At 41.8% G+C, this 27,342-nt stretch overlaps 1 protein-coding gene across 1 annotated transcript in view; it reads right to left on the bottom strand.

Moving 5' to 3' along the window:
- The window catches only part of pde9aa (phosphodiesterase 9aa), a 58,232-nt gene extending 31,957 nt beyond the window's left edge, over positions 1-26,275 (bottom strand). The window contains exons 1-6 of the mRNA XM_008279435.1: positions 26,213-26,275; positions 13,591-13,661; positions 9,871-9,948; positions 8,173-8,216; positions 4,910-4,964; positions 3,687-3,757 (exon numbers count right to left, since the gene is read on the bottom strand). Of these exons, the coding sequence (XP_008277657.1) occupies positions 3,687-3,757; positions 4,910-4,964; positions 8,173-8,216; positions 9,871-9,948; positions 13,591-13,661; positions 26,213-26,275 (382 nt within the window). The remainder of the gene's footprint in view (positions 1-3,686; positions 3,758-4,909; positions 4,965-8,172; positions 8,217-9,870; positions 9,949-13,590; positions 13,662-26,212) is intronic.
- Between the last annotated feature and the right edge of the window lie 1,067 nt (positions 26,276-27,342).

Raw genomic sequence — 27,342 nt, 5'->3', positions numbered from 1 at the left:
AAAAAGGGATTTAAAGGTCCTCTATGACTGACAAAAAAGCAGCTTTAAGACCTTGACAGGGAAAGGGAGACCAAGGCATGTGGTGGCCAAGTCTGGGACTCGGCTAGGCACAGCCTATAGAAGTAGCATGGTGTCACCTCCCAGTGAGCCTTCCACCCTCTGGAATAGATGCTGGGGTCAGGTGCATTGAAGTCAAGCAGTAGACAGGTTGGAGCGCCTGGCTGTGCTGAGCCACAGCATTGTAGACTGGTTGTAGGGATGGGGAATGTCACAACTTAGGTTGGGGAGGAATTAGAGCTGGTGTGATACCAGCTAAATGTAGCTGGGCTTACCTGCATGCATTGCAAAGATTTGGGAACCAAACCCAAGAAGAAGGCTGAACTCTTTTCCAGAGCTGCGGATGTGATGGTACTGACAAGCACACGGCTTGGTGCCGCTGTGTTGGAGTTCTCCCTGGAGAACGAGAGGGTTGCCTCTTTGCAAGTACACTGTTGCCCATAAAGTTGGAATAAAATATTTTTTACCTCTTCTCATGAAATGATTGTGACAATGTGATTTATTCTTGATAGATAAAGTTTATATCTTCTCAAAACTTTATTGATTCCACAATATACATACAACACATATCACAGTAAAAATTAAACCACAATTAACTTTTGCAAACTGTGTTTTCAGACTTAAACGAAACTGGAAGTATTGAACAATAGGATAAAGGGTTTTGTTTGAATTTTTCAACCTTGGTCATATAACAGGAAACACATATTTGATGAGATTTCATGCATAAAAATGTCCAATAGTACTCCTTAAATGTCTCAGTCACTAATATTGAGTCTGGCCACCCCTGACACGGATCAATGCGTTCAGACATGGTGGCATACTGTCCACCAGCTGGTTGATGGTGTCAATGGCCAGGACGTCCCACTCTTCAGTCACATCCTGAAGTCAGAACTGGTTTCACCTGGTAACTGGGACTCAGCATGTGATCACTGCACCAGGTCAAAGTGATTACTGATGTGTAGAAATAGAAATAAAAGGAGGAATGTGTCTGAAAACAACAATTATTCCAACTTTATGGGCAACAAGCGTAGATGTCACCAAGGAGAAGGCTCTGACTGTTGTCTATGCTTATGCACTGAACAGCAGTTCGGAGTACTCCACCTTCTTGAAATCTGGGTGGCGTTCTGGAAAAGGTTCTTCCTAGATGACTGCATCAAAAGGATGTGGAAGGCAGCTGGACACACATGATAGCCCAGTAAGAGTAAATGGGGACTGCTGATCCAAACTGAGGTCTGGTGGTGAAAGGAGCACTTTGAGGAGCTCCTAAATCTTGCCAGAAAGTCTTCTGTGGATGAAGCAGAGTCTGAAGGTTCAGGAGAGGCCTCGCCTAGATCTATGGCAGAGGTTGTGGGTAGTCAAAAAGCTCCTATGTGGCAAGGTGTCAGGTGTGGATGAGACTTGCCCTGATGACTTTTTTTTTTTTTTTTTAAACAGATGGCTTAAGGGGTTAACATATTTGAAATTATTCTTTGATGAAATTCTGCAATTGCCTACTATGTTTTTCTGTTTCTTTTCTTTATTTAACAAGGAATGCAAACATGTACTAAATGGGTGTACAGTGTGTACAAAGTGTTGTAATTTTTTAGTTCAAAGCTGAAGAACAAAAGCATTGACGCACTAAAGGTAGGCATGAAAACCACAATAGTGATGAAGGAGCCCTGCAGTGCAAACATGGAAAAGCTACACAAATTAGACTACTGATTTTTGAGAAAACACTAACTCGATATAACACTCACATACTGAACTCGACCCTTATCTTTATTCAGCCTTGCTAAGAAGGATGTAATGATTACAAAACTATCACTGATTAAATGTTCTTGTAGGTAATTACTACAGCAGCTAGCCTGTTAAGAACACTAAGACCTGTATTATAAAAGAAAAAAAAGAATGCTGATGGTGCAGCAGAGCAAGCCTGGTTATCACTACACCTTTATTGATTGCATTTTACAGCGGGCTTTAAAGTTGGGAGAACTGACACATCTACATGAAGTGCTAAGATACCATCAGACAAACAGACAAAACTATGTAAACTGAAGAAGTGCACAAAGAAGGCCGGCAGCCTGAGAGAGACGAACTTCTTGCTCACACTTTATAAAATGCGCAAAACTTGAAAGCTTATAATGTCAGCTGAGAAGGAAAGGGCATTGGTGTACGACCTCACACTATCTGTTGTGTTTGTGTCAAGATGACGACACACTATTTTCTGCACTTGCTAAAATGCGGCCTATATTCAGTCAATTCTAATAACAGCATGAGGTCCACAGCCTCATGAGCTGTAAAGGAACACATATTCAAACAACGTGCCCTGAGAGCATGCAACAGCACAATAGTGCTGTATGCTAATCAATGTACACTAATCAGTTTAAGCACTACTGTAGAGCACTTAAATACTGGTGTTTTCTTTGTAGTTTAAAAGACCTAAGATGCCTTGCTACAGTAATCCCTGTGAAATCAATATGCAGAGCACCAACTAGATGAGACACACACACACACACCTACTGAATCTCATTTGGGAAGTACAGTTTTAACAGATGCATGGAATTAGGATAACGATGCTGATGGAATTAAATGTTACAATACATAATATACAATCTACTGGATGGACTGCCATGACATTTTATACAGATATTAATGGTTTCTTGAGGATGAGTGCTACTATGTGCAATCCTCTGAGCTTTCCTGCAACACCACAAGCAGGTTTCTTTTCATGACCCAAAAATATGTACAACTAATGACAGTCTCATCAGCCTCAACTGTACTTTTCACATGTGTATTTAGTACTTTTTATGTGATAATCATTATATTATTAGCAAAATGTTATGTGCTAGCGGCTGTTGACTGACCCAGAGTTTAATTGTGACAAATCAGTAGATAATGGAACAGTGTCACACAGACCAAGCTGAGTATCCTCCCATCCCCCCACCTACGATGCCAGTCACTTTTTGTACTTAGCATGTCAAATGAGAGGAAAATACATTTTGACTCCACATTTAGCTTGCAGTGATGTGCTTACAGTACGCACTGCAGTATCTTTGCTTCTTGCAACCAGCTGATTGACTGTGATGATGACTGTGATGATTCTAACCTATTTTTCTAGATTTTCTGAATCAATACAGTGTTCACTTTCAGTGTAATTGGAAAACAATACGATGCACACATGAGGCCAGTGTGACATGACTGCTACAGAAGCCAAGTCCTTGTATACTAGTTGTACATGAAGAATGAATAAAACTATGGTAGCACTTTGTGGTGTAATATACCACTGCTAAGCCAAATTGAAGTCAAACTACCTCAATACCTTATTGTCAAATGTGCCATGCATTCATTTCTGGGCATATGCAATATGTATGTAAGTCACAGTTATTTTCACTTTAAACTAAAGACCTTATTCATCATTTCAGCCAGCCAGGTAATGTTTAACAGCTTCCGCCTTGAATGTAGCAATTATACTCAGGGGCTTAGCAGTAAGCTGACTGAGGGTCAGGAAGAAATAACCTCTCCCAGGATGTAAAGATGATGATGAAACAAACACTCTAATTCTTTTTGAGTGAAATCGTGTCTCTTCTTACAGAGCTTACCCACGAATGATGTGCATTGATGCAGTTGCAGAAAAGTGATAACAGACTTACGCTCTACTCTCTTCTCTAGCATGGCAAGACGATTGGTGACCTCAGTTTTCAGCTCATTGATCTTGAATGCCCTGTGGACAGATGGACACAGGTGGGAGAAAGATAGAGGAGATATGAGCAAAGAAAAAGACAGGATCTGCATCTGAGTCTTTATTTCTATAACAATAAATGTATTTTTATCTTTGCACTTTTCTGCTGTTGATATTTACAGCTGTTGGTGGTATTTAATGTATTAACTGCTTCATTTGAAACTGGACTTTGCATCTGTGTTATTTAAACGCAACAAAACATTTAACCCTTCCCATGCCACCCTGTCCTGCTCGGCTTCGCTGTGTTTTTATCACCAATCCTACTGTTGCCAAACAACAATTTTCATAATCAACTAAAGGCTTCAGGTAATTTTGAAAGAAAAATGTGAAATATTTAAAGGCTTCAGGATTTTAAGTCTCTATCATAATAAATCTGTTTTAGTTTTTTTTTTCCATTCTTATGTAAATAAGCAATTGAAATGACATATTCAGTGTTAATTATTTAAAAAATAAAACTACTGCAAAACTAAATTAAAATGCAATAAATAATTTAATAAATACACACTAACAGCAGTACACAGGAGTGTGTGTATTTTTGCCCTTGAGAGTCTCAGTACTAGAGTGACCCTGTAATACACCCTGCACATTATGAATGATTGGACAAAAAGCAATGAGAGAGCTGAGAGAAATCATGTCGGGAGTCAGTGGGAACAATGAGTAAAAAGTGCAAAGACAAAGCCAAACGACAGATAATAATATACTGTTAAACAGACCCAGGACCACTGCGAAGTACACAAATATTAACATACTGCAGCCTCCGAATGAAAGCCCTAAACTCTTAAAATGAAGGATTGCATGCTCCTGGAAGAGTCAAGGCAGTTCTCCAGACTCTTGAGATTATGACACTATATTATGACTATAAAACACTTGCATTAAACAAAAGCAGCACTGTTGTCAAAATAAGTCCATATGAGTTTTAAAGATACAAGGTTTTCTGCTGTCTAGACAGTACACTACAAAAAAGCTAACATTAGACAATGTGATTAAAAAGTAGGAAATCTACAGTTGTTTATGAAACTGAGAACACATGCACATGTACTATCTGCGGGTACAACAGCAGCTACAGAATGACAAGTTAACAGTGAGTTCAGTGAAAATCTGTTTCCGTGTGAATACAGTCAGCCATCTGCTTACCTTGAAAACTGTTCTGCAACTTGCGTCAGTACATTCTGAAAGAGTTCCTCTTTATCTGCAGAGAGAGCAAGCGTGGAGCTGTGTTACATACTCACATACCCTGTCAACAGACTGCATGACTATTGGCACACACACACACACACAGACACACACACACACACACACACAGAAGGGACCATGGTAAGCAGCTTGAATCCACTCAGGCAGAACGTTTCATTATTAATACAACAGTAGCTAGAAGTACTGTACATCAATATTCCAGATAAACACAATTGCTCACACTTGCTTCTTTCACAAACACACACTGACAGACATAAATACACACAAAGTTTATGTAAGCCTATAACAGAGCGTCAGATGGCTAAAGCAACAGATGGCAGAAAAGCGAGAGGAGAAAGGGTAAATAAAATGTGTCTCCTTCCCTTTGGTCTTACCATAAGTGACACACAGATACTGAAGAGAATAGGAACTTACTGACAGCTTGATGTGTTAACAAGCCACTTCTGATTTAGCTTACCACACACTGGGAATATACTGGACACATGTACAAAGATTTGCAGTTCTGCTTAAAGTCCGAGCGTTGTGGTCAAAGTTCAACCCACAGGCCAATAAACTAACAAATAAATAAGTACGTTTGTTCATTGTGTCACTCACATTCAGTCCTTCATGCAGGTTACAGGTCAATGATGACTGAAAGTGTCGTTAAATAATTTCCGATTGAGCCAGTTCAGCAGGAATGTTGCAACACTGACAGGCAAAGAGTGCAATCAGTGGTTCTCAGGCAACGCATATCACATGATCAGCTATTACAGTGTCATTTTTCTTTCATTTTACTACAAAATCATACACTGATAGCACAGTATCTAGCCTGAGAATATGTCAACCACTACTGCTGTCTGACAACTTTGTAAAGAGCTAGCAGAGAAGAGCTTCATGCAGACAGGATTTGAAAATTGAGGGAGAGCAATCAGATCATATAAACAATCTCTGGAACCATGGGACTAACTCAAGGTACAGGTCAAACAAGAGTTCAACCAATTTTAGCTGCTCCTCTGTCAGTAAGATTCTCAGGTCCTAATGAAATGCTGTCAGGTGGTGTCAAATCTGGAAACTTGCCAACAATAGGTAAGCATCACCCATGGGAGAGAAAAATATGGCACTTTGTCATCTTCAGGATTTAGTTCTAAATTGAGATTATAAATTTAGATAATACCATGCCATCCTACTGTACAAGAAACCAGGTATCTAGAAAGAAATGCATTATATGGATAATAGACTTTATTTATTGTAGTTACAGTGCAGTGATTGGCTTTAGTGACAGTGTTCAGTTCTTTCCTGTTCAGTATCTAGAAGGTGAGATTTCTAGACGCAACTTCATGCCAGTTTTGGTATTTCATTGGAATTTGTTCAGTTGGATTTCTTTCCATTCCACTGCTCTGCTGTTACAGCAATCCCCATTCATTAGTCAGTCTTTGCCCTGCACATACTCATATGTTATAAGCCCAAGGTGTAGTTTGACCAACTTGGTCTTGCTACACAAGTCATGCTTAAAGCTGCAGTTTAGTGTGCATCATGTCAGTGGTGGTGCTGTTCTGACATTACAAAGTGTTGTTTGTGTACTGTCTTACTGGAGCGGCTGTGGCTCAGGTGGTGGAGCGGTTGTCCTCTAATTGCAAGGTTGGCAGTTCAATGCCCCCCCCCCAAAAAAAAATAAAAAAATAAAAATAAAAAACACTGACCCCGAAGTTGCTCCCAATGACAGGCAGCACCTTGCATGAATGTGTGTGTGAGTTGGTGAATGGGAAACACATTGCAAGTGCTTTGAATACCACTAAGGTAGAAAGGTGTTGTATAAGTGCAGAGCATTTACCATTTAAAACAAGTTTTGTGTAGCTTCTTGCTGTATGGCCAACTGCTTTGCAGCCTGTGTGTCTGATAGCAGTCTAGATTTAAGTGTGTTCAGAGCTGCATACAATCATTCTTTAGCGCATTAAAGAGCATGCATGCCTTGAGGATTTGGAAAAAACCAAGTCAGAGCTGAAGACTCACATCAAGACACAAAAATGAGACTCAACTTGGAATAGCCTGCGATAGGACTAAGTTTACTTGAGACTTGAATGCCTGAAGACTCATACTGACTTGAGACGGGAAGGCAAAAAGCTGAGGAGACATGACTGACAAGACTAATAACCTGCTAACACAAACTCTAAACCCAAATATTGCTCTATTGAATGTAATTTTACCAAACTTTCAGTTATTAACCAAAATGCATGTCTCTATAACCTAATTCACTCTTTAAGTCACAGTTCCTGTCATCATGGGGCTTTTGCACAGTTGTAATTTATTTTGACCGTTTTCCAGCAGGGGACCATGGCCTTAGACTTAGAGGCCACTTCATAGTTGGGTGCATTCCAGTGTACACTTAAAGTCTGATTACCCCAGCAGAACTACGTCAACTGCAAAATCCGAAGACCTGATCGTGAGGTTCCCAAAGTGGACACCCTGTTCACCTTGAGATCCTGCCCATGACACACATCACATGTGGACTAGATGGCCAAACTCAGTTGGTTTACAGGATGGTATGTCTGTACGTCTGACAGCAACATCTACATGAATGCCAAGATCCAAGGTTTCCAGAGAAACATTGCATTAACTTCATCTGTCTATGGCTTAATGTTGTGGCCTATTGGTGTACGTGTATGATGTTTTCCAAAAATGTTGGCTGATTTATTACATATGTAGTAGACAGAGTTAAAAAGGGAATAGTCTGTTAAACATTGTAGAACAGACTCTTGGTTGACTGATTAAACTTTTTGGTTAGATGTTTTTTGTGGTAGTTCTGACACTTCCAAGGTTGTTGTATTGTGAGTATTTTCAGTCATGAAATGAATGTTTGTTCATCACCAAGTGATACAAGACAGGTGTTTTACACTGCAGCAGCTGGCGCTTGAAATGCCTTGCTCAATAGCAAAAGAATGAAGATTCTTTCTTTTCAAAACAGGGATTGCATTTTAAGAAAAATATCACTCAAAGTGGACCCAATCAAATCATCGTCATCATCAGTTTAAATGTTCCCCAGGAAGAGTAGCAGACTCATGGCAGTTCAACACAGTAACTGTGTCTCTATTAAACATTATAACATTTACCCTTCTGTCGCTATTTTTTACATACTCACATAAACTTCATTCTAATATTTTATGTCATCCAATGACCCTATTCTCGTGTGATCATGTGTAAGAGTGTGTGTCATCACCAAAACTCACCAGCAAGTTGTCCACTAGTTATAGGTACCACTCGATACGGTGACCTTCGGCACAAAGGACACCACATGGTTAGTTTGGACAGCAGATGTGATGTAAAACTGAAAGAAATTTTCCATTGCCTTTTATGTGTACACACTGTACTGTCCCTCTCACCTATTTACTCAAGCATGAAGGCAGACACATATGCTGACACACAAATACAACACACCCACACACACACTACGGCTAGAAGGAAGAAAACCAACACTCAGTTGATGTTTCTCAAACAGAACATTTAGCTACTACCCTTAGATAAGATAGCAAACACACACAGACTTACACAAGTGGTGACCATAGTCAGAACACTGTGTGTATAGTAGCAGCTTAACTGTAACAGGATGCACTCCTTAAAGCTCTGCATGTGGTAAATGTTTAGGATGCTTCTTAATTAAATCCCAGAACTTGCATATTCTGTATTTTCTACAAAATATGCAGGAGAATCAAAGGTACAAATGTTTCTATTTGTTTTTGACACTGCTGTCAGTGGCATCTGTCATAGGTGACACTCTATAGTGATTAAATATAGTCATCTACAAAATGCCACTGCACCAGCAGGAAATGAGTATTCGCTCTGTAGAAAGCACAGCTGCAGTTACATGAGCCACACTTTTTTTTATAAAGAAATTTGTTTATTACGAATTCCTAGAAAAGCATTGCATAAGCAGCAATAAAACAGTGGAATAAACTGTCCTGTTTATGGGGGCATTATTGTAGCAAAACTATTTGTCCATGCGTATAGAGAGTTGTCTGTCTGCATCTGAATCCGTTCGTCCGAAGTGAGATTTGTCAATGTGTAAAAGAAGTTGTCAATGCGAACCGGAATTTGTCTTTCTGTAATTAGGTATTCAAATGTGTAAAAAATCTGCTCATCTGTTTTAAAATTTGTACATGTAGTAAGAGTTGTCAATACGTACAAAGAGCTGTCAATGCGTACGAAGGTATTAGAAATTGAAAAATCTACGTATTCCATTACAAATGCTGAAAATACAAACAAATCACCAGTTACGAGTCAAGCAACTTCACCGTTGGCTGTCTTTTTCCACATGACTTTTGCTACACTTCTGCCATGAGAGAATCTGTAACTAAAGAGCATCTGAAAATCAGTGTTTTTGTGTCCTGAGCTCAGGCTCACAGTATCGTCCATTGTGATACAGACAGATACAGACAGACAACTCTACATACGCATGGACAAATAGTTTTGCTACACTAATGCCCCCGTACCTGTTCACATCCTCACAGTAAGTAATCAGAGAGGAGCATTCTGAAGAACACAACACACAGAATGTAGACCTCCATAACTGGAAACCTACTGAAAAAAAGTACATTCATCAAGTGCTGGAGGGATTAATCAATATATTTTAGAATTGATGTATGTATGTATGTTTCAGAATTGACCACCCATTAACCCAACAGGGCTGGTACTCCGATTACTTGCAATTTCAGTTACAACTGTTCAGCTTCTTCTACAGATCACATTTCACGTCAGCTCATGTTGGCTGTTAACAGCCCAAGAGGAAGGAGTAAGAGACACACTGGGATTTACAGTCAATCAGTGAATGTGTCTTTCAATCAAATTGCCAGCTGGTTGATTAAACAAATGCTCTGTCAAACAATCATTTATTTTATGAAAACATCAGTGGAATGTCGGTTTTCCAATACCTCTCAGTGTTGTGTGGCATGGTGGGGTCAATGGACACCATGGCTCCGGAAGAATCCAGCAGGGAGAGATTAGTGCTCCTGCATGAAAACAAAAGTACAAGTTAAAGTTTTACTGGAAGTCACCTGAAAGGTAAAATGAATGTGAGGGGAGTACAAAGTAATGTCCCGACATACAATAATTCAGAAGAATCAAAATGTCAAAATGTATTTTAATAATAAACTGCAACACATGAGATGGTGTTTTTGTGACAAGCACAGCTAATGTGTAAAAGGGGTGGAGAGAGACTTAGCAGAACCAAAGGGTCCAGTTCCAAGATTACATCAGAGCAAAACATAAATCCACATGTGAGCTTGACACCATCACTGGATAAGAATGGTGTCTGGGCACACAAAAAAATGTATCCTTCAACTGGTTCTGATTTCATCGTCATGATATTAACCATGTTTACTGAGCATCTTTGCCTAAGCCAACATTTGGCAAGTACAGCTTACTGTGAAGGAGGTTGATGGAAATATCATTAGTTTTGCAGGTTTGCTGAACATAAAGCAAAGAATTGGACACATTAAAAATGTGAGCCAATTATGCTTCTTGGGGAAAGGTCTGGGATCACTAAAAAATTATCAATTATCAAAGAGTGGTTTCCATAGAGGTCTGCAAGGTGGCTCGGTGGCTAGCACTGTGGCTCACAGCTAGAAGGCTGCTGGTTCGCGTCCTGGTGAGGGCACCCACGATCTTTCTGCATGGAGTCTCCATGTTCTCCCCGTGCAGCATGGGTTCTCTCCGGGTTCTTCGGCTTCCTCCCATAGTCCAGAAACATGTTGAGGTTAATTGGTGATTATAAATTGTCCGTAGGTGTGAATGTGAGTGTGCTTGGTTGTCTGTCTCTAAGTGTAGCCCTGTGATAGACTGGTTACCTGTCCAGGTGAACCTGCCTTCTACCGGAGTCCGCTGGAATAGACTCCAGCCCCCCATGACCCTAGTGAGGATTAAGCCGTGCATAGATGCTGTATGTTTGCTTTAACAGAAACATGGCTCCATGACAATATCCCAGACGGCCATACAGCTGGAGGAGATGACAACGTTCTGGGCAGACAGACAGACAGCTCGCTCTGAACTTTTCCAGAGCCGCTGCAGGAGCAGGACACTCCTCACACCCTTTCCATAAACTGTTTGAACCATCGGGCAAACATTTCCGGAGCATTAAAGGAAGAACCTCCAGACTGATCAACAGCTTCATTCCACAAGCTGTCAGAATGCTGAACTGCTGATCCAGTTATGCAATCACTTCTTTATTTAAATGCTGTTAGTTTCTGAAGAAACGCTCTCTCATCTTGTTTGCACTACTGTTGTATGTACAGCAAAATGACAATAAACTTGATTTGACTTGATTTGATTTGAGTGAACCAAATAACATGGCAAGCCATCCAATAGCTGTTGAGACATTTCACTAAAATAGATACAATGCCCTGTAATCAACAGGGCAACAGGGCATTTCCAGCTGCCAACTATTGGAATGTGAATCCTCTGTGGACTGTGAATGTCTGTACAACTGCAATTCTTCTATAATCCCTACAATAGTTGTAGAGATATTTCTGTGTCGACCAAGGTGGTGAACTCACTGAGTAATCCTTCCTAGGTCCTGGGATGCCTGCATAGCTAACACATGTATGTTTTTATGTGTTTTGTTATGTTTTACAGTACAGACCAAAAGTTTGGACACACCTTCTCATTCAATGAGTTTCCTTTCTTTTCATGACTATTGACATTGTAGATTCACACTGAAGGCATCAAAACTATGAATTAACACGATGAAATGGAAATATGTACTTAACAAAAAAGTGTAAAACAACTGAAAATTTGCCTTATATTCTAGTTTCTTCAAAGTAGCCACCTTTTGCTGTGATTACTGCTTTGCACACACTCTGCATTCTCTTGATGAGCTTATAGTCATGAAAATAAAGAAAACTCTTTGAATGAGAAGGTGTGTCCAAACTTTTGGTCTGTACTGTATGTTAAAAGCTATACTGATCAGAGATAGCATGACAACAAGGTTAGCTAACCTAACCTCATAGCAGGAAATTGAAGAGGTGTTGCTGGATGTGTTTGACACTCTTAAACCCCATATAGAAGTAAATATTGACTGTATACAAAAAAGGACGTCACACATAAGTTTCCTAAACAGTAGTTGTGAAGCTCAGTGTAGCTTAGCTGTAAGCATCTTGATATTATCTGACTCCTCCTACCTCGAAGCTAATCCAAAATTGGGCAAAAAAGTGGAGCGCGAGTGGTGCTCAGGCGGGCAATGCAAATATCTCCGGTCCACAGGCTGCTGTGTGGCGGCATCCGCCTTTCTAATTAATACACCATATGCATTTTTAGGCCTTAATACAATTTAACTATGTGAGCTTTAGAAAATGTCATCCGTGTACAGTAAGTAGGTAGCTAGCTATAGAGACCAAAAGCATTTTTCATACCAGGCTGTAAATGACTGTAGACTGAACTACAAGTGCCAAATTTCAACTGAAGGGAGACACCTTTTGGTCCTCTACTTTTACTGTCCCTGTTTGCTGGGGTGACAGAGGTACAATAAAGCAGTTCACGTGTGTTGTGCAAAAACAATTTGGACTAAAAAAAAAGTAACATAATTCTCGCAGCATTTTACAGTCCTCTTAAAACCTCAACTAAATTATTGTACAAACATTGAAAATTGCAGATGTAGTCCCTTTATGCATCAAACAGACAAAAAGACAAATTGTTAAAAAAATAAATAAATAAAATTTAGCAAGAAAATTATAACCATTTTAGAGGTGAAGTGTGGAGGACGAATCTCACAGCCTAACAAAAGACACAGAGTCTACTAGTATCATAGCAGAAGCTTCTGTATTGAGACACCTTGTCTCACTGTGATATTTCCAGATAGGATGCTTATGTTGCTCCTCCTCAAAAGACCAGAAGTTGGCATGGGAACCGTCAGCGGTGTGGTTGTTTCTGAGCTTTCCTTACCAGGATGGTTGTCTGTGATGTTGCTTCTCAGGAAACTAAAACAATTCAGATGCCCCCGTTCAACTCCACTCATGTTGACAGGGGTATATGTCTTTGCCTACCATTTTTTTAGATGTTGATATTTTGTTGATGTTGTTCCTCCTGATAAAAATCTGCATTGTTGTTTGATGATGGCAGTGTCTGAAAACAGAGTGGAAGGGAGTGGAGATGGCATCCTCTGTGGATTTGTTGGTTCTCAATGTAAACTGCTGAGGGTCCAGGCAGGCTGTCATGTTGTCTTTGAAGCATTGGAGAAGCAGTGTCTCCAAGCATTTCATCAGAATGCAGGTGAGTGCCACAGGGCGGTAGTCAGTTAGATCAGACTGCAGAATTTTAAGGCGGGTGGTGGATGTCTTGAAACATATAGAAACAGGTGCAAAGCATGCACAAAGCTCCTTGAAAGCCCAGCAGTGATTACTTCAATTACAAGAACCTCCTAGACACTTGTGGAGTTGGGTGGATGAAATGAATGTCAGATATACCCTTGTGGACACAGATGCAGAAAGCATGACTTGGTGTTTACATTAAGGTTAGGGTTATGGTAATGGTCGGGATTAGGTTTTCAGTTATGATGGTTAAAGCTACGATAAGGGGCTTGAGAATGCATTTTGTCAATGGCATTTTCCACAGGGTTAGAGAAATAAACATGTGTCTGCATGTGTGTGTGTGTGTTGTACCTTGGCACACCCAGGGCTGTACAGAACAGTTCCTTAATGTCACAGGGGCTACAGAATCTACTAAAGACCACCTGAAGGAGAAGAACACACAAACAATCACCCATGAATATCGAGAACATCATTTATAATCATCAACTCTACATTACACACTGGCAGAGCCACTGTTTGTGGTTTAGTTTGCAGACTACTGTTCAAGTTGTTGCCATCTTGTTTTTTGAAACCAGCCGTAAAGGGCCAATGGTGGATCTCACTGAGAACTCGGGGATTCTACATACGTCCTGAAATATACAGTGCTCTTTAAACAAGTGACTGAGTCTATAATTCAATGGGAAAATGTTCACTGAGGTTAGTGATTAAGTGAGAGGTTGGGTTGTTTTCTCCTAAACTTCTACAAAATCTGCTTCTTTTACAACCAGAGGAGAATGCAGGTTTGAGGCACTTCCACATTGACTTCATTTTTTAGACCCTGAGGCTACATCATTCTGTTACAAACCAATGACCCGACAACTGGCATGAAGCTGACAAAATGAAAATATTTTATATGCACATGAACCTGCTTATTTTTCCTCTAAAAATCTGGGAAAATAGAAACATCAAATTTTCAAAACATTCTACAAGACTGCAATTTTCTCAGGGAAATTTTAACTCAATTCAGTTTCAATTTTATTTTATTTGTATAGTGCAGTTTACAACATTTATCATCCATAGCGCTTAACATAGTCAGGTATAGACATTACGAATGTAAACAGAGAACCCAACAATCCAAAGTAGCCTTTGGACTCCCTCTGAGGAAGTGATTGGCAACGGTAGGAAGGAACCAAAACCCCCCAAAAAGTTCCATGTATATATGTCAATAATACTACAAACAGTATGAACACTAATGATAATACATTTTTTATCCATCACCAAAAGCAAAAATACAGCTTGAACTGGTCTGTGCTTCTTATGGCATGTTCTTTTCATTCCTTTGAGCTGAAGGCTAACACTGTACTAACCTGCAAACATTAGCATACAATATAAACGTTTGCATGCTGCTGGCTAATGTTACCATTCATTTGTACATGAAGGCCCAGTGACGGGCTGTTGTATAATCAGCATTTTTAGCTTACCTTCTTGTGACTTACTGGCAATGTATGTATTCAAAAAATGTGGTTGACCTTATTCAGGTTTTTTGTATACCAACAGACCTTTTCACAGCAGCTGTTTGAAGTACAATGGCTGTGTTCTATTCATATGTACCTATAAATCAAGAAGTTATGACAAGAGGGCAGCATGTATAATGCCTTACTGGAAACAGCTAAATGGAAATGCCAATAAATACTTTTCATTTTTTTGTACTTGTAGTTGTAGTCCTTGGTGACATATCAAAACCCCTATGAATTTAATCAGATATCTATAGATTATCACCATTTTGTGTCTTCACTGACTTTTTTTATTCTATTGCAAAACTTTTACAGGTTGCACAGCAAAAACATGCTTAGAGACATACATTTGCAAACATGCATCACATATATTAAGATTTTTTTTTTATGCCTCTGTAACTCTGTATAGCAGCTGGCAACTGGCTTTGGGGCAAGTATACAACTGATGGTGTGTCCCGCTGGTAAAGCCTTATAGCAGCCATCCGTCCAGAACTCCTAATCAAAAGTGGTGCAAACACTAGGGATTGTAACATCTAGTCCTTTCAACGAACCTTGAAGTCTGGAGTGATCCAGTGACCGCTGTGAAAGAGCAGCTGACAATCAGGGAAAGACCAGATGACAGCCAGGAAAGACTGCTGACAAGAGGGAATAGACTCAGACGGGGCTTGTGTGGGTTAGTGACCCACACCAGCAGGATCCAGCGCTGGTTAGCATTTCTGGATCCACTCACCATTGCTACAAAAACCTCAAAGGAAGAAATACCCCAGGGTCTGCGAGAGTGGGGGCGGAAGATGACCCATCATGGACGGATCTTACGATGACAGACGGGGCGGCTGTGGCTCAGGTGGTAGAGCGAGTCGGTCAATGATCGGAAGGTCGGCGGTTCGATTCCGCCCTGTAACCTGTTTCATGGTCGTTGTGTCCTTAGGCCAGACACTTCACCCACCTTGCCTGGTGTAAATGCGTATGAATGGATTGTTTGAGGTGGTGGTCGGAGGGGCCGTAGGCGCAGAATGGCAGCCACGCCTCTGTCAGTCTGCCCCAGGGCAGCTGTGGCTACAATTGTAGCTTACCACCACCACAATGAATGTGTGTGAATGAATAATTGACAGTGTAAAGCGTCTTTGAGTGTCCAGAAAAGCGCTATATAAATCTGATAAATTATTATTATTATTATCATGGTACGGAACTGACAATGAAAAGACCAACCAGCACTACAATGGATGGACCATCAACACTGGCAGGACAAGAGCTGCAGAAATGCATCTGTGGCTGGTCAAAACTAAAAATAACGAGGGGCCTTAGAATCCACCAAGGCCTAAAGAAATGCCTTAGCAAGCTCAGCAAGGGGTCTCGCATTGACCAATACTTCTTAAGAAGTTGGCCAAATCAGTCGAGTGAAGCCCGGAGGCAGGAGAACCCCCACAGTCCTCAGGGTATCAGCACCTCAGCTGAAGCTCAGCATTGCATAGACCCTCCAGCAGTCTCCAGTTGGGAGCCCAGCCAGGAACAGCCAGCAGCAGTCACCAGCCCAGAGTCCAGCCATCCACAGCCAACACCATTCCCCAACCCAGAGTCAAGCCTGCAATACCTAGCAGCAGTCTCCAGCCCAGAGCCCAGGCAGCCACAGCCAACACCAGTCTCCAGCCCAGCGCCCAGCCAGCCACTGCCAGCAACAGAAAGGAAGATGGAAGGAAGGAAACCGCAGATCCTGTGGCCCAAATCCAGCCATAAGAGAGAGTGGGAGACCACTGATTTAGACCTTGTTGTCCTACTAGAACAGAAGGGTCCTGTTGAGAGAAAACTGGGGAAAATGGGATCCATCATCTGCAGCTATGGTGCTCAGAGGTTGGGATTAAAGGGCAAAACACAGAGGCAGCAGAAAGCCCCCATAAACCAGTTGAAGTCCAGGAGGCAGCGGGATATTGACAGGTTGGTGAAAGAAAGAAGACAACTGAGAAAACAGGGGAGGAAGGCCACAGAGATGGAAAGAGTGGGACTTGACGATCTGCAGGCTGAAATAGAGCAGTGACTGACCAAGCTGCGAAGATCAGAGCACCTCAGACGACAACGCAAGAGGAAAGATCGGACAAGGACCCTCTTCTGCAGCAAGCCCTACAGCTTTGATAAAGGCCTCTTTGACCGATAAAAGAGTGGGACCCTCAAAGTCCCCATAAAAGATATGGAAGAGCACCTGAGGAAGACCTATTCTGATGATTGGAGGCATGAGCCAGTCAGCATCCCCAACGACACACCACCAATTCATGCATCTGAACAACAAATGGACACAAGGCCCCCCCATATGGAGCGAGGTGGAGAAGACCGTGAAGCAGGTGAGATCAGCATCAGCACCTGGGCCCAATGGAATCACATATAGGCTCTATGAGAATACCCCTAGAGTCCTTAAACACCTCTGGAAGTTGATGAAAGTGGCTTGGCAGAAGGGAGTGATACCGAAAGCATGGAGAAGAGCAGGAGGTATCCTAATCCCCAAAGAGAAGGACTCGTCATCCATCAGCCAGTTTCGCCAGATCAGCCTGCTGAATGTAGAGGGTAAGATCTTCTTCAGTGTCCTGGCCCAAAGGCTCTCTGCTTTCTTGCAAAGAAACAACTTTTTTGATACATCAGTGCAGAAGGCTGGAATCTAGGGTTTCTCAGAATGTCTGGAGCATGCCAATATCATCTGGCACCAGATACAAACTGCCAAAAAGTAACGGAGAGACCTACACATGGTTTTCTTAGACCTAGCCAATGCCTTCGGCTCAGGCCCTCACAAGATCTTGTGGATGGCCTTCAACTACTTCAGCGTACCAAACCACATTACAGATTTGGTCAAGAGCTACTTTCAGGATCTCCAGTTCTGTGTAACATCTGAGAACAACACCCCAACCTGGCAGCATCTGGAGATAGGCATCATGGCAGGCTGCACAATTTCCCCTCTGGTATTCGAGCTGGCAATGGAGCTGATCATGCGGGTATCTTGGTAGTGGGAGGCGAGAAGACCAACAGCGGCCTGCGTCTTCCGCCTATTAGAGCCTACATGGATGACATGACCATTATTACAACAACAAAACCATGCACTAGACCAGGGGTCAGCAACCTTAAACACTCAAAGAGCCATTTGGACCCGTTTCCCACAAAAAAAGACAACACCAGGAGCCACAAAACCCTTTTGACATCTAAAATGAAGATAACACTGCATATATGGTTTTTTACCTTTATGCTATGTATAAAAAAACTATAGTGTGTTGCATTTATGAAATCAGTGAACTGCTACTGAGAAAACAAAATTTTATTTCTGCATGCAACTAAAACATTTTGACCGCCAAAAAAAAAAAGACGCTGGGTTGAAGGTTACTTTGAAATAAACTAGTGTCTATTTGAGTCCTCCTCGTTTATATGAAATAAAAAGCCCAACTTGAATTAAAGCCGCAAGCGGCATTTGACGGGTCCTCGCCCGTGTTTTTTCAAAATGGCGGACTTCCTGTTGGGTTTAGGACTTGGGGCTGATTTACTTTTTTGTGCATCCTGACCTGCTACACATGCCCACCGAATCTTGTAGCTGAGCGGCCATCCGACAGGACTCTGATAACTGCCAGAAACACCCCGAAAATGGACAAAATGGCCATTGATCGAAATTGCACGGGCCGCCATTTCCAAACCGGGCCTCATCTGCGAAGCGTTTTGATAACTTTTATTCACCACGTCCTGTAGTTCACCTAACGGTAACCCGAACCACGTTTGAAGTTAATACTGTCACCCGGCTAATAAAGGCAAATAAAATTGTAGAACGTGTCCTTTCATGTCTCCAGAAGGTGGCGCTGTGACCGTGGATGGATAATGGCATGAGAATGTCATCAGGGCAGGACTTTGATCCAACATGTAAAGTCTGAGGGGCTAGAACAGAAAGACTAAGGACAGTTTCCTGTTTTCCCCCTCCTCACACTCACACATTCTCAGGGCTCTTCTAGACACAGACACCACTACCATCACCCCTCCCCCGACACACACACACACACACACACACACACACACACACACACACAAACAGAGTCCCATACAGACAGCACACTAACTACACAGGTGACCCACTGTCTCACACAGCCTTTATAAAGTTGGGACTTCTTACTGCAGTTTCGTTGTGTGTACAGAAGCATATGCATAATGACAATCAAAGGATTGTGGTATAAGTAACAAGGACAGTAACTGCACAACGATATGTGTTTTCACGTCAGAGTTTCCAAAACACCAGAACAGTCTCCAGTAACACGAGAAGGAGTCGCTAGATTTGTCCCTAGTCACATTCGACAAAAAAAAAAAAAGTCGCCAAGTGGATTTGGAAAGTCGCCAGATTTAGCGAGAAAGACACCAAGTTGGCAACGCAGTGCGTGCCGGTAGGTGTCGCGCATCGGTGAGTGTGATGCATATTTTGAGCGACAAAAAATTTAAAATTTAAACATTAAACGTTTTGTTTTAATGTTACAAGATCACCATAATCTTCAAATTTAGAATTACATTTTTAAAACTAACGAACTAAAAGTAAATAAATTTTCATTAGATACTCATTCATTTTCCAAAGCCACAAGGAACCACAGCAGAGGTACGAAAGAGCCACATGTGGCTCCGGAGCCGCGGGTTGCCGACCCCTGCACTAGACGCTTGCTTCAGAAACTCCAGGAAAACATCCAGTGGGCAAGAATGGAGCTCAAGCCAGGCAAGTCACGCAGAATCTGTATCGTCAAGGGCCAATTAACAGGCGAGCAGTTCTATATCAGCAATGAACCAATTCCAACAATCCTGGAGAAGCCCATTAAGAGCCTTGGACGATAGTATAATGCAGACCTCAAAGACACTCAGCAACTTGAGCAACTCTGGCAGGATATGGCTAACGGCCTTAAGCAAATCAACAACACTGCGCTACCGGGGAAACTGAAGCTCTAGTGCTACCCAGACTCCTGTGGCCACTGGCCATGTACTAGGTCTCGATTAGCCATGCCAATTGACTGAAAAGGCTAGTGAACTCTCACGTGAGGAAGTGGCTTGGACTTCCCAAATGCCTCAGCAGCGTTGGACAGCGACGGAGCCCTGTCACTGCCAATTTCTTGTCTGGTTGAGGATTTCAAGTGTGCCAAGGTGAGGCTGGACATGTCCCTCACTGACTCCCGGGACCCTGTGGTGAGAGGCACCGCTCCTACCCTAGCAACAGGGAGGAAGTGGACCCCAGCCACAGCTGTGCTACAAGCCAAATCTGCTCTCCTCCATCGGAACGTAGTGGGCCACGTCCAACAAGGCAGAGGAGGCTTTGGCCTTGGAGCTGTAACACCGCTCTGGCAAAAGGCATCTACAACCAAGCGTCGAACCATGGTGGTAGAGGAGGTGCGGAGGAGGAAGGAGCCAGACGCTCCAAAGCCATAGCACAAGCTAAACAGGGCCTCTGGACGAGGTGAGAGGGTGTCGAGAAGAGAAAACTCACATGGAGCGACCTCTGGGGCATGGAATCTAACAGGCTGAGTTTCATCGTCCAAGCCACATATGATGTGCTGCCCCCTCCCACAAATCTGCAGCTATGGCTTGGAAAGGACCCATCTTTTCCCTGTGTACAACCCCTGCAACACTCAAGCACATCCTGGTGGGCTGTAGGACGAGCTTCACTCAAAGCACGTGGAGACACCACCAGGTCCTCAGGTGTCTAGCCAATAAGCTTGAGAGCAAGAGAGCATTCATCAACGCCCAACCCTTTAACATCCAGGAGGCGTTCCGGCATCCACCATTGTTTGTTGGGAGGGGGACAAGCCGAGAGTTAGCCCCTCAAACCCTGATCTGGTCCCACTGAATGCAGCCAGGGACTGGCAGATGCAAGTCGACCTAGATCAGAGGTTCATTTTCCCTCCGGAAATTGCAGCAACCACCCTGCGACCAGACCTCGTCCTCTGGTCTAATTCCTGCCGGCTTGCCTACATCATAGAACTGACAGTTCCCTGGGAGGACGCCATTGAAGAAGCGTATGAGCCTAAGAAGCTGCGCTACTCCAACATAGCAGCCGAGGCAGAGGACAGAGGTTGGAAGGTAAGGGTGTGCCCAGTGGAGGTGGGATGCAGGGGCTTTATAGCCAGCACAACTGCAAAGCTTCTTAGGGAGGTCAGAGTCAGGGGACAGGCTCACAGACAGGCCATCAAAGAGCTGGCCAACACCGCTGAGAGGACGAGCCATTGGCTGTGGCTGAAGAGGAGCGACACCAGCTGGGCTGCTTAGGCAAACAACTAACCGCGGGACACACACCCAGGCTTGATCAACCTGTGGTGGGCCTGCCTCAGCAGAGGGTGTATTGTGATAAATGGCTGAAACACCCTGTGATGCTGGGGTACACAACTGATGATGTGTCCCTCTGGTAAAGCCTTATAGCAGCCATCCGTCAAGAACTCCTAATCAAAAGTGGTGCAAACACTAGCGAATGTAGCATCTAGTCCTTTCAACGAACCTTTATTCTATTGCAGAACTTTTACAGGTTGCACAGCGAAGACATACTTAGAGACACATTTGCAAACATGCATCACATAAATTAAGAATTTTTTTTTATGCCTCTGTAACTCTGTATAGCAGCTGGCCACTGGCTTTGGGGCAAGTGTTGCTCATGTAGGAGGAAAGGGCATGCTCATGTACATGGAACTGGGTCTCAGTTAAACACAATGCATGTGTTTGTGATAATGAATGATCATGTTAGTCAGTGAAACAGCGGAGCTCACGATGGCAAAGAGGAATAAGTGGCATCCAGCAATGAAAGGTATGAAAGGTTTGACAGCACTGTACTCAAAAGCTACTATAGAGTGGTTTAAAATGGTCTTGTCTCAGCACTACCCTAAAGCCAAATTTAAAATTTTTTAATCCAATAATGGTAATAAGAAAGAGGAGCAAAGTTTGTCACTCTAATTTGATACATTCATTAACTTTTACGGCATGCAAATATGTGCAGAAGTTGCAAAACAATGCAGGACATTTACCGTCTCGTTCCACTGCACCAGATAGATCTCGTAGAAGAAGAATAAATGAAGGAAAACTTAATCTGGAGAAAGCATATGTTTAAAATCAGCTACTTTTTTTTCTATTTCTACTTTTGTATTTCTAATTAAACTACAGCAGGATATTTTGTTTTTCTTCCCCCTCTGACTACACTAATGAGAAAGCAGAGCAATCAGCCACTGGAGAGAATCTCTACAGTCTGAATGTGCAGGCTTCCCATGCTCCAGGCTCTTCCTATGATTAACAAATGTGCATGTTGCAGCGTAGCAGCAGTAAATATTTAATGGTTTTCGTCCCTTCTCCTATTGTTTTATGAGGAAGGTCAAGCACTGTCACTGAACATGACAAGTGATTTGTGTCACACACGGAGGGATGACCCACATAGATAAAAGAGGCATTTGCATGTGATGACACGGAAGACTGCAAACAGTGAAGTCCCAGCAAAAGATGATGTGTGGAGGTAGGAGGGTGAAGGGCAGGTGTAACAAGTATTACAAGGAGTGCAAAACAAGGAATACTTTGAGAGGAAGACAGAGGTTAAAGAGCACCTGAGCTGTCTGGAAATGGCAGCTTGTCACAGATGGAAGAGACAGAGGCTGGTGGAGGTCAGTGGACAGGGAGGAGCACTTCACCAACACCACCCCTACAGTTTGGTATTTTTATTTGACAAAAAAAAAAAGTTAAATTATCAATTGTTAGAATATTTGCTAATTAATCTTCTGTATTTATCAGATATCAACATCCTTTATCTCATACACATAAACCTTTATCTTTGTGGTTCATGCCCAGTCCTTGTGTTAAACATATGCAGTTTGTATCTATTTCCTTTTTCTGCAAGTGATTTATTGAGTGTTTTGACTGTGCTGCTGGTTTCATCAGTTCAGTCTGTCTGTGCTGTCCTACATCAAAGCACATACATTGATGATCACTCATTATTAACTGCTCAACTTTACTGATAAAACAACCTAGAGATGAGATAAAATACTCATCATCTGTTTTTTTAAATTAACGAAAATAGTTTGCCTTAAATAGAGCCAGAGACGAGAAGCAAAGCGAACAGTCACAACAATGCAGTACTCTTACTACTGTCAATTTCAATATTTTTTTCAATTTTATTTGTATAGCGCAATTTACAACACATTATTACACAGCACTTAACAAAGTAAGGTATAGACCTTACTGTGAGAAAGTTAAGTTGTTTTTTTGCCAGTATAGCAGCACTTTGACTCCACTGTTTGACAGCCTAAACAAATCTGATGAGCAGAATGAGTTTTTTCATTTTTTTTTTTATTCTACACAGTGCTAGGCAGTGCCAAACAAATTCATGTTCCACTTTAAAGATGATGAGAATGATTTCAATAACAAACTGTAGTCTTGCATATTCAGCCACATGCTGCTGCTACTGCTGCTGCGTACACACTGAGGATCATGATCCCATGCCATAAACTAGCCTCATCCACTATTATGCAAATAAATAAGATGCCATATTTAAGACTAACCATGGAAACCAAATGTACTGTCTCAATAAAAATTTGACTCAACAAACTACAATTTCAGGGCATAGCAGAACTCACGACGTAGTGATAACATGGCTTTGTAATACAAGCTGTTCTCTGGTTGCAACAAAACATGACTTTAACTGTACATAAGCACTTTTGTATTAATGTTTGTGTGTTGTGCACAAGTTTTAAGCTCTTTAGATTAGGGCTGAACAATTAAACATGAAGTTAAACAATTAACCAATTTCAAATCAAAATTGAAATTTGAAACAATACAATTAGCAAGAACATAGTCTGCAATTTAAAATATGTTATGCAGTAAGTCTGAGACAGGCTTTAAACAGTCATGTGGTTTTACTCAAGCCTTGTGTGACACTCATCTCATGTGGTAATGTCCTTTACATTTAAAATGTATTAAAGTAAGCAGAAGTGAAGCTTGACAGTAAAACAACAACAACAAGCAAATCAAACCAAAATCACAATATCTGTCAGAAAAAATCACAACTAGATATTTTCCTCAACTCATTCAAATCTAATTTTACAAACTAAATCAAAATCTAAGCAGTAATGTCTGTTACAAAACTTGGAAGGGGATTCATCTATAGGATGCATTTCCAGCCTAACAAATGTGACCAACAGCTCAGCATTATTGAGAGTCAACACAGAAAACATGGCCTATGGTAAGGCATCAGATATATATACGCTGCAGGGAACACATGCCAACACCAGGACAATCCAATATACAACCATAAAAAACAGAATGAAAACTGGCACCTTTTTTGTTGTTGCTGGCAGAGCTTAACATAAAAGGACTTTTAATCTGTACATATTCCTTCAGTAGTCTTTGTATGCCCCTTCCTGATGCATTAAACACACTAGGTTGTATTAACCACGGGCAACCCCCCGCCCCCCCAGTTGCATATTTACCACCTTGGAAAATGTCTGCATGAGGAAATGACAAGTGTTTTGTGTAGCAGACAGATACAGACTTGGTGTGAACTCCATAAAGAAGACACAATGCAATAAATGCAAGGTGCCACTGGGGTGTAAACAGTACTATATGGCCTTTTATGAGCTGCTGCTTCTCCTTCATTGGTTGGACAATGTAAACAAAACGCTGCATTCCAGTGTAGGAACTGAGAGTGAAAACTTTCAGCATTAGCATTTATGGGACAAATCAATGGACATTTACACTGCCCTTGATTGTCTGTGAATAATAATGACACCTTAGCAGTGAAACAAGTAGGTTTTACATTTGTGTGTGGACATTACAGCCTTAGTTTTGTTGGAGTTCTGGATAATGTTGCCCCACTATAATAAAATATTTAAAGACGAGATGTCTGCAAATGGCTACATGTATTAACTTAATATTTAACTTCTAAGTTAAAAAAAGAGCCCATTATAAGTTAAGTTGTCTTGACTACAGAAAAGTAGGTCAAGTCATTTTTATAAACACTATGGATCTAACATCGAGCAAAATTCACCGTTTACTTTGGTTTGGGTGTCACACAATACTGTTGTCAGCTCATTGGTGGACTTTAGTTTGCAGTCTTCCTGCAACATGTACATGTGTTTCCTTTTATATTTGTATGATTGTTTACAAAACTCAGTGCTAAAATATGTGGAGTAGCAATCATGCTGGTCAATTCTCCAGTAGTTATATTCCCTAGATCTTTTAATTGAAATGGGAAATGAATGTGTGTTTAATACAGACTTGTGTGCGAAGTAGAGTGTATTTAGAGGTCAGTGCTTGGGTTATTCTTCAACCTCACTGGGCTGCACTCTTCAGAGGGACCAGTGGAGCAGAACCAACCTAACATCCAAACAAACCTTTCACATTATTCTGCCTGTACAGACTGCAAGTAGCCATCAGTCCACATACTCTGCACTCTAATTCTTCGTGTATCTAAGATATTCACACAGCAGATGAAAACACTCCCTAATAGCAAGATTATAGGAAAAGGTGATGGTTCCTTTTTTTTTTTGTCTTGTTTTCATGTTTTGCTCTTGTTTTATTGTACTTATTTATTGGCTTTTATTCCTTAAAAAAAACGGGACATGAGTACAAATTTCATACCACTAACATGTGAATGTGAGCTGGCATGACAAATAAAATAAAGTTCCTTGAATCTTTCATGGTTCCTCTACTTATGCATACTATTTTCAGCAAATAAACTGGTCTGTATCATCGTGTTTACTCTAAAGAACAGACACAGGGCTTGGACTCACCTTTGTGTAAAATTGACTTAGTTTACTGTAAATTGCAGTCAGTAATAAACAAAGACCTTGTTTTGTCTGGTGCACCACCTTTCAAAATTACAGATAATTTTAAAAAACACCATCGTAATGTTTGTATAAAGTTCTTAACAACCAAAGGGCAAGAAACAAAGTTCTCTGTTAGTTGCACCCAGCTGGTCCAGAATTCATGACAAACTACTGCTGCTGAAATAAAAACCATATATGAATTTGCACAATTTTGTGCAATTTATGAACATTTTACAGTATTTGACAGTAATCCATCTTCAGTCTGTGGTACTTTGTATTTGTGTCTTTATGCTACTTCTGTTTTGCTGTCTACTGAAGCAACACAGTCCTGTCCTGCCTCTGGACAGGATAGGAGATCAGATGAGCTCTCCTTCACTGACAGATACTGCTCAACTCCACAATGAGCATGGCTAAGTAACTGATTCATAATGAATCACAAAACCAATAGCGGAACTAGCTAAACAAATATTTTACGGCTGTGAGTAGCCCTGTTCTTTTGTTCATTGATGTCCTTTTTTCAGAAATGTTATTTTAAAGCCATTTTCAGGTTTCCACCTCCTCAGCCTTCAACCAGCCACATTCACTCCAGCTCCTTACATTCATTCACTAATGGCTACTTTGGAGTTCCTCAACTTTTAAGTAGTTTGTCTGTTTTTCGTTTAAAGACTTGTGGAGGAGCTGTTCTCTGAGCTGTCCCACCTTCTGAATCCTGCCGTCCACGTCCAGGTAGATGACCCGGTAGGAGGACGAAGCAGAGCCCATCGTCCCCCGGTATCTCCACGGCGTCGGCGCGTGTCTGTGTTACTGTTACTGTAGCCCGGTATTAGTCCAGTGTCGGTCCGGAGGCTCAGAAGGCGGACAGCATCCCGCCTCCCGCTGCGACACGGCGGCTCCTCGCGCTCTCGGCTCTCTGTCACCTCGCGCTGGAGCACATCTCATATAGCCTGTGACCGCGCGCGCCCCCGCCTGTGCGCGCACTCACCGACACACGGGCACGCTCTCTCATACACTAACGTTACATACAGCTGCACAACAAAAGCACCTGTGTGCGCAAGAGAAGAGTTGTAACGTCTCCATTTCCACCAATCAATGAGTTGCACATGAACCAGCTGGTCGTTAATATTCATTAGTCAGACAGCACATGGGCTTCAGTGTGTGTCTGAGAATTAGCAGTGATGGTCGTGACATCCGTGGTGTGACTGAAACATGTTCAGTCTCTAATCGTGCAGCTGAGCCAGTCCATCAGCTTCTCACTGTCAGGAAACAGAACTAATGTACAGTCATGACTCCTCATGACTTTGGGGATATCTGAGCCTTGACAGCCCGGCTTTGCCATAGAATTTGCAAAGTGCTTTACAGGTGACTGACAAGCTGATAATCATTAATATTAATCACAGTCGTGTGCTCATTAATAATCAGCACACGGAGGAGCAAGGTAAGTCAGTCAGGGAAATAAAGGTGGTTACCTAACTGGAAAAGTATAATGCTTCATGGTCTAACTTTTTGAAGATTTTGAAGAGGACTTCTCTGATCAAATTAAAACCACCTGCCTGATATTGCAGATCCCCTTCCTCCTGGCTTAACAGCTCTGACCCACCAAGGCCTGGAATCCACAGACCTTGGGAGGTGTCCTCTAGTGTCAGGCACCAACACATTAGCCACAGAGTCATTTACCAGTGTTTCCTCTACATTCATTTAGCAGCGGCGGCCCGCCATTCCTAAATTCTAGCCGCCGCTCCTTCAAATTTCTTTTCTTTCTTTTTTTTTTTTTTTTTAACTGTCGCAAGTACACCACCGCCACATGTCTCCACCTTCACAGCAGAGTCCTG

This window comes from Stegastes partitus, unplaced genomic scaffold (genome assembly GCF_000690725.1).
Source record: "Stegastes partitus isolate 25-593 unplaced genomic scaffold, Stegastes_partitus-1.0.2 Scaffold159, whole genome shotgun sequence".
Taxonomy (NCBI): Eukaryota; Metazoa; Chordata; class Actinopteri; family Pomacentridae; genus Stegastes; species Stegastes partitus.
Note: the sequence above shows the minus strand (reverse complement) of the source record. Positions and strands in the feature narration are given on the sequence as shown.